The following is an 8,392-nucleotide window of genomic DNA, read 5'->3' as shown; positions in this document are numbered from 1 at the left end:
CTGAGGTTGACCAAGCAGGGATTATTTCGCTTACTTTAGATGGGAATTTGAAGCACAGAGAATGAACTGTCTAGAGGATGAGACAGTGAATGGAGGCTGACCCAGTGACTTCAGTGCTCTGCAGTTCTAGCTTATGTCAAGTTCTGTGCCTCTTAAAAAATCAGCTTCTGTTTTGAAAACTAACGTGGAAACAACTTTGGCCTTGGAATGCAATAAACTAAAGTCAATGTATAGTAACTTTTGTCAGGATATTCTGTAGGGTCTGTAGAATATATAAGTTGGTGGTGAGAAAGGAACTGATGGTTGGGGACAAGATTTATTGGAAACGGGTACAGATTTAGATCCCATTTTATGGAGTATGGATGTTTGAAGATGGAAACTCTGGGAGTAGTGGTTAAGTGCTACAGCTGCTAACCGAAAGGTCGGCAGTTAGAATCTACCAGGTGCTCCTTGGAAACTACGGGGCAGTTCTACTCTGTCCTGTAGGGTTTCTATGAGTCGGAATCGACTCAACGGCGACAGGTTTGACTTTTTTTTTTTTTTAATGGAGTATGGATGTTTGAAGCTGATTCATAGGCTGTAGAGGGAGTAGATGGAAAAGGTTCTCTGAGTCCTGTAGAGCAGGTCTAGGAATGATCTAAAAGCTTGAGCTGGAGTGGGGGAGGCTGAAGGAGGTTTTGTGCAAGACCGGGGAAACTATATGAAGGATGCATTTAAATGGGGATGACTGCTGGAGGGAGTACGTGTGTGGTTTCCCGGAAGGCCTCTGGAATTAGAAAGGGGCCGGACTGCGAGGAGCCAGCCGAGGTCTGTAAGTCTACGTTACAGACCTCTGGGAGCGCTATGGGTGGTCTCAGGGTACAAATGGCGCGGATGCTAGGAAGTAGCTAAGTGAGTGGCGGTTAGTGGGGGATGGGAGGCTCCTCAGATGGACTAGCATCCCGACCGCTGGGAACCTATGCAGCTGACACGAACACATCCTTCCGCCCTCAGCCCCTTCCCGGTGCCGCGCTCCGGGGGACCAAGCCCCCGTGCGTCATCCCTACTTCAGCGCAGGCGCCTTTAACTCCCGGGTTCTTCCCGCCCCTTAGATACCCTCCCGCATCGCCGGGCGGCGGAAATAGCCAATGAGATGGGAGCGTGGACTCAGAGTCCAATGGGCAGTGGTGATAGTGCGGGGTATGGTTGCCAGGGGGCGGGGCCCGGCTGCCAGCCAGACTTGCCACCCTAGCAGCGGCGTCTAGGGGTCTGGACGTGGTTGCACTTACTGAGCTGCGGGGGATGGAGGCGTCGCGCTACCGTCTCGGGCCCGGCGGGGATAGGTCAGACGGGAAATGGTGACTGGTCTGCTTACTTGAGAGGGATGGGGGGACGAAGTGAGAACGTGGTGGTCCTGTCTGGGAGCTCCGAGGGAGAGGGAGGTGGGCTCGGGTCAGGGAGGGAGGGCCCGATTTGGCCTCCGGAGGCGAGCCCTCTCACCCCACTGCCAGCTGGAGCTACCCGCCCCCCCACGTTTAAAGCTGAGGGTAGAGAGCAGCGGCTCTGCAGCCTTCACTGTGGGCGAGACTTTGGTTCAGCACCCTGCTTGGGCACCTTGGACTTTTCGTTACCAGCTGTCTTTGCCCTCTCGGGCCTCAGTTTTACCTTACTTCAGGTGCATCAGCTCTGCTCCTCACGGACTGCCTAATGGTGGCATAGCCGAGGTTGGATGCAGTCTTTTCCGAGGATGTCGAAGCAGAAGGTTGTGGGTGGTATTTTGTAATTTGCGCTGATGCCAGTCGCTTTTGGTAGGCGGTGCCGAATTCTGGAACTGAGAGGAAAATGCAGAACTATTCTTCTGTCTGCTTTCTAGTAGTTTATCTCTTATTCGAGTTTGTCTGTCTTATTAGCGAAGGCACTATAGCCGTCGGTGCTTTCTTTCCATGCCTCTTTCTGCCTCCACCAGAGGGAGAGCCTGGAAAGTAAAACGGTCCGAAATCTCAGCCTGTCAAATAAATCCCTGTTAGCCAAGTTAATGAAAAGTTAATGAGGAGCCGGGTGAGATCATTGACTGAAAACTTTGGCATTGTCTGAGAATTGAAATCATACAAGCTAAATACATTCCCCAGTTTTTATTCCACTACCATGGCAAATGAAAATTTGACTAGTAGATTTAGACTAGTAAATTTTTAAACAATCCTAAACCATTTTTAGAAATTGTCACGCAGGAGATGTTGGGTGAGTCAACACCCATTTTCCTTTTTCATCAAGTTCTGCTTATCTACACTCTGAAATTTGTTCACTGCACTTTTTTTTTCTCTTCAAGTGGTGAGAAAAAATAATCTACATTTACAAGTATAAATATGCGAGTGCCGAAGGGGAGTAAAGTTAATATTCAGCTTCTCGGGTTGAATTCAGATGGTACTTGTTCGGTTTTGACACTTGATAAATCTTAATTGAATGAATTTAAGGCAGTAAATTATGCGAATACCAGATGTTTAATATGACTCATTTTTTTTTTTTTTAATGGAATTGACTTTGAAATTGAGACCAGGAGGCAAAATGGTTTTTAACTTATTGGACCTGAAGCCTGAAGGGGTAATTTTAAAGTCTTCCCCCCGCCCGTTTTTCTTCCCAAAGAAACCAACTCTTTAATTTTTATAATTGACATCAAAGGGAAATGTGTGAGTCACCAAATGTTTCTCCTGTTAGTGCAGCTTCTATCACTGCTTAACTCATTCGTTGCTGAGGGAGTGGAATGTCTTTTGTTTTTTTTGGCTTTAGGTTTTTTGTTTAATGTTTTTGATAAAATAAGAGTTTTTGGTATTAATACCTTTTAGTGTGGGGATAACATCTGTGATTTTTTTTTCCTCTGAATTTTGTGACTTTTTTTTTTTTTTTACCATGAAGCACATTTATTTTCAATTAAGTGAGAAAGTTACCAACAAGTAAACTTCAAAAAATTTTTTTTTGGTATCTGAAATATTTAGTGAAAATTGAAGGTGAAATTTGACCAGCCATCTCAGGACCTTTGTTAAGGCTTGGTGTTTCATATTATAAATTCCCTGGCTATGAGAGGGGTTGGTTAGTGCTGGAACTTGAGCTCTATCTGCTCTTTTGCTCCAGACAGAGAATTGAAGGTGTGGTGAGAGAGATTTCCCTTGTGACCTTCCGAGCCAGTATTGTCTCAGAAAGTCATGGTCTGTGGTTTATCCGTAGGCCACGATTTCTCTTTAGAATGATCAGCAGTAGTAGTTGTCCTGTCTTGAGTTCTCTTCTTCTGAATTTTTCATCAGATCATCTCATTGTTAGCAGACTTACCCATACATGACTACAGTATATTTGGCAAATATAAAAAATTACCGTAAAGGCCAAGTAGCATCTAACATGCATGTATTTCTCCGAATATGAAGGCTACCTACAGGGCTAGAAAAATCCCTGTAACAGATTTCCTTTCTTCCAAGGTTCTTCTGTTCTAAGCTGCACAAACAGGCAGGTTCGTATTTTTTGAGCCTTTCTAGTTTCAGTTTCTGGCTTCTTTTCTATGGAAACTCTTTCCCCTGCCTTTGTGCCCTTTGAAAGAAAAAATTAATGTTTTTTTCTTATTGAGAGGAAAAGAATGCTTGAATTACTCAGGGGAGTTGACACTACTCTGCTTTTCGGTATTTGAGGGCTTAGGATTAGAAGGGGCTTTGGTAATTCCCTTCGTCCTCCTGCTCGAGGGCCGCCCTTCAGTGGAATTGTCAAGGCTTCTTTCAAACTGCTTTTGCTTTATATCCTCTGAGTCAGTTCCCTGGAAATAAGCTGTCTGTACTACTGAATGTATTCTGCCTCGTCAGACATCTTTACTGGTAGTAAGAACGAAAACTGCAAAATTTTCCTGGCCGAGTTAAAGTTTGAATTTATTTAAGTCTGAGAGAAGGCATAGTGATGCATGTGCTGTCTTCATTAACTCACTTGTTATTCGATATGAGCCTTGATAATGACGATGTCGTGTCTGTCCTTTTGTCTTAGAACTTCTGTGAAAATATTGATGATTAGCATTGTATCGTATGAGTCACCAGGACCTCTGAAAGACCACACTTCTGAAAGGGATTATAGTAATGTTTTTATTATTTATAAGATGGAACTTTCTGTTTTACCATGTAGCTTTATAATGAGGGGGAAAACACTGGAAGCTTTCCTCAGGCTCCTGAGTTCTAATCCCAGCCTTTTCGTTATCTAGCTTTGTGATTCTGGGCAGGTCATTTGACTTCTTTGGCTTCAGTTTTCTCATCTGGAAAAGGAGGGATTTTTTGAATTCCCTAAGTGATTTATAGTGAATTAATAAGATAACAAACTATATATTTAAACTGTATTTGGCTGAAATTTCAAAAGGTACAAAATGATGTTCAGTGAAAAGTATGTCTTCTTACTGTCTGCATGCCACCATGCTCATTCACTGGCAGATTTCTCAGGGGTTCTTCCAAAGGTATTCTGTGTATTAAATAGTATCTTAATATTCTTTTCCTACTTTTAAAATTAGATGATTTTGATGTTTAGGACAGAATGTGGTAATCTAAACTCTGATGACTACTTTCTTCATGGACAAGATGCTCTTGTACTTTTAGATGAGCTATAGTTGCTGCAAGTTTTCATTTTTTTCTGTGGTCATTAATGTATAGAAAATAAGGATTATTTTTCTTAATGTAACAAGAAAACAAGGATTATTTTTCAGACAAACTTCAGGAAAAATAAAGCACTGCCATTTAACTTTGGAGGAAGAAACTTCAATTAAATCTGTAGTTTGCCTTTGTTTTTAGATTTTAGAATGAAACAACTTTAATAGAGGATTGACTTGTTTCCCTATTGAAACATAGTACAATTTTGTTTTGTGATTTACTGTGTCAGGTTAGCTAGAGGAAAAGTGGGGAGGAGCATTTTGACTTCGTAAAGTTCTTAAGCTTTATTTTTAAAAAGGAAAAATCTGTCAAAGTGGTCAATAATAATGGCTTACACATGTGTATGCTTTGCAGCCTTCATAGTGCATTCACGTATTTGATTTCTTTTGAACTCCATAACTCAGTGAAGAAAGCAGAGCAGGTGTCATTATCTTCATGTTAGAGATGGGGAAATTAAGGCTCAGAAAGATTGTGATAGTCCTAAAGTCACATGCTGAGTAAATGATGTAGCTAGAAGTAAAATCCAGACTCTTGATGTCTAATCTCCTCTTTTTCTCACATGTTACCAGAGTGTCTATTCCAGATATCCTGGATCAGTTTGTGCATATAAATGATAGCAAATGATACTGATCACTTTCTGCTTTTTTTAAGGCGAGCAGTTAAAGGAATTAGGTATTTTAGCAAAGTACAAATGAAATACTAATGTCATCCAGTGGAAAGGAAGGGAAATATTTGTTAGGTGAAAGAATGTACTGTCATCTTTACAAAAGAAAGGAAAGGAAAAGAGATAATACTCCTGAAGTGAGAAAATGTGACCTCTGAGAAAGGGAGAATCAGGCAAAAAGTAGAGTGAACTTAGGTTCTGAGTAATACCCATTTTTTAAACACATAAGGAATTTAACTTCTGGATCAAATCATAGATTTTTTTTTTTTGAACATTTTATGGTGGTTTGGGTGAAAGTTTACAAAACAGATTAGTTTCCCATTCAACAATTTATACACGTTTTGTTCCATGACAATAGTTGCAATCCCCTCAATGTGACAGCACTGTACCCACTTCTCCCTGGATACCCCGTTTCCATTTGCCCATCTTTCCTACCCATTCCTGCCTTCTTAACTTTGTTTTTGGGCACAGACCACCAACCAACAAAATGGTGTCCTTTTGGTCTCCTATGGTTAATTTTTCTGGGGAGCATGCCTTTCACTGGTGTTATTGTTCTCTTTATAGGCTTGTGTGTTGTTTGGCTGAAAGGTGATCTCTGGGAGCAGGTTCAGTTCCAGATTTGAAGGGTGTCTAAGGGCCATAGTCTTGGGGGTTCCACGTGTTCAAATCATACATTAAAAAAAAAATTTCATTGTTGTCAAGAATATACACAGCAAAGTATATACCAATCAACTGTTTTTACAAGTGCAGTGAATTGACATTGATGACATTCTTTGAGTTGTGCAGTCATTCTCACCTCCTTTTGTGAGTTGTTCCTCCTTCATTGACATAAACTCACTGCCCCCTAGGATTCCTATCTAATCTTCCCAAGTTGCTATTGTCAATTTGATCCCATATGATCTTAAAAGAGTGTAATGGTCAAGGCAGATAATTTTTACTAGGTAAACTAAACTATTGTTTGGTTTTAATAAGACTTCAGGGGATATTTTTGGTTTAAGTTTTAAAGATTATCTCAGGGCAATAGTTTCAGGGGTTCATTCAGCCCCCATGGCTCCAGTTCTTCTGGTCTCATGGCAAAGGAGGCAGTTGTTCATGAAGGCAATTAGCCACACATTCCATTTCCTCCTCCTATTCCTGACTTTCCTTCCTTTGTTGTTCCAGGTAAAAATAGTGACCAGCCAATTAAATTAGGTGGACACTGGAGAGTGTGTTGGCAACTCTTGACTGGAGGGGGGATGGGAAGATAGAGAGAGAGGGAAGATGGCAAAATTGGCACGAAACGAGAGACTGAAAGGGCTGACTCAATAGGGGGAGAGCAAGTGGGAGAAGGGAGTAAGATGTATGTAAACCTACATGTGACAGACTGATTGGAATGGTAAATGTTCACTTGAAGCTTAATAAAAATTAATTAAAAAAAAAATAGTGACCAATTGTTGTGCCTAGGATGGCCATTTGCAAGCTTTTAAGACCCCAGGGACTATGCAATGAAGTAGGAGATATTACAGAAGCATTAAACAGGTTATTAGGCCAATTAACTGGGATGTGCCATAAAACCATGACCCTAAACCTCCAAACCAAGGAACCAAATCTTGAGGTTTTTGGTTGTACATAAGCAGCCTCAGCAGCTACTCTTTTTTGTTGTTGTTATTATAAATATACCTACCACACAACTTTCGCCAGTTCAACTTTTTATAGATGTAGAACTTACTGACAGCAATTACAGCCCTACCCTGAATCAGTGCATCAACTCATACATTTTAAATAGCCTTCTGTTTGGCTCACTCAAAAGAGTTTTTTTTTTTTCCCAAAAAAATTTTTTTTAATTGTGATTTAGGTGAAAGTTTACAGAGCAAATTAGTTTCTCATTAAACAGGTAATACACAAATTGTTTTGTGACTCTGGTCGCCAACTCTGCAGTGTGTCAGCACTCCCCTTCTCCACCACAGGTTCCCTGTTTCCATTCATCCAGTTTTCCTGCCCTTCCTACCTTCTCGTCCTTGCTCTTGGGCTGGTGTGGTGCCCAGTAATCTCATATACATGATTGAACTATGAAGCACGTCCATCATGTGTGTTATTGTTGGCCCTAGAAACCTGTCTAAACTTTGGCTGAAGGGTGAACCTCGGGAGTGACTTCAGTACTGAGTTAAGAGGGTGTTCAGGGGACCATACTCTTGGGGTTTCTCTAGTCTCTCTCAGACCAGCAATCCTGGTCTTTCTGTGTGTGTGTGTGTGTGTGTGTGTGTGTGTGTGTGTGTGTGTATTTGAATTTTGTTACACATTTTTCACCCACTCTGTCTGGGACCCTCTATTATGATCTCTGCCAGAGCAGTCATCAAAAGAGTGCTTTTTGCTTTTGCTATGTGGAATATGCAAAATGAAAAGGGATTCACTTTAAAATAATTTGCCTTGCTGCATTCTTTGGGACCGTTTGAACATTCAAGTCACTTGCCAACTTTCCTTCTCATTGCCTCCTTCTCCCCAAGCAATTTTCCTGCTCTCTGGTTGTGTCTTACCAAATGGGCCTCTTAGGAAATGGACTTTCATTCCTTAGCTTCAGTCAAGTCAGTTCCAGATTGTGGCAGTCTTTCAAGTATAAGACAGTTTAAGCCTAGAGTACTAGCATTTCCCATCAGATGAGGAAGGCTAAGTTTCACAGGAGTCCTTTCTGACAGCTCTAGTTTGATCTTTATGTGCCTTTTCCCAGAAACAGTGTTTTGTGATAGCCAGATGTGTTCTGGGTGCATCAGTATGTGCAAAAACATGGCCTTGCGATATTGACATTTAGGATTTGGACAAGGTGAATCTATTTGTTAGTTTACTTAGAGAAAAATATTTTGTTAATAGCAGTTGCCCCAGTTCCCTGAAATTTGTTGTCCGTTTGAACACAGTAAAATCTGATGACTTTTGTTTTCACTATAAATACTGTCAGCTCCTTCAAAGGGCTTCTTCATAGTCCATTCACTGGCTTGTAAGTTCTGCTGCCTGAAAATAGCAGATTAGCTGGCAACTTGACTGAAAAGATTTTTGACTAATTTCTTAGACATACCATAATAATGCAATTCCAGACCCTCCGCTGGTCATTTTAATA

At 41.2% G+C, this 8,392-nt stretch overlaps 1 protein-coding gene across 3 annotated transcripts in view; it reads left to right on the top strand.

Moving 5' to 3' along the window:
- Positions 1-121: 121 nt before the first annotated feature.
- TULP3 (TUB like protein 3) overlaps positions 122-8,392 on the top strand; it is a 72,405-nt gene continuing 64,134 nt past the window's right edge. The window contains exon 1 of one of the 3 annotated variants that reach the window (XM_023549024.2): positions 122-1,322. In XM_023549024.2, coding sequence (XP_023404792.1) covers positions 1,282-1,322 — 41 coding nt within the window. In that variant the 5' untranslated portion in view covers positions 122-1,281. Of the gene's footprint in view, positions 1,338-8,392 lie in introns of all 3 variants that reach the window. The other 2 variants (XM_010590804.3, XM_064284729.1) reach the window with 2 other exon arrangements.

Source organism: Loxodonta africana, chromosome 4, assembly GCF_030014295.1.
Source record: "Loxodonta africana isolate mLoxAfr1 chromosome 4, mLoxAfr1.hap2, whole genome shotgun sequence".
Lineage (NCBI taxonomy): Eukaryota > Metazoa > Chordata > Mammalia > Proboscidea > Elephantidae > Loxodonta > Loxodonta africana.
Note: the sequence above shows the minus strand (reverse complement) of the source record. Positions and strands in the feature narration are given on the sequence as shown.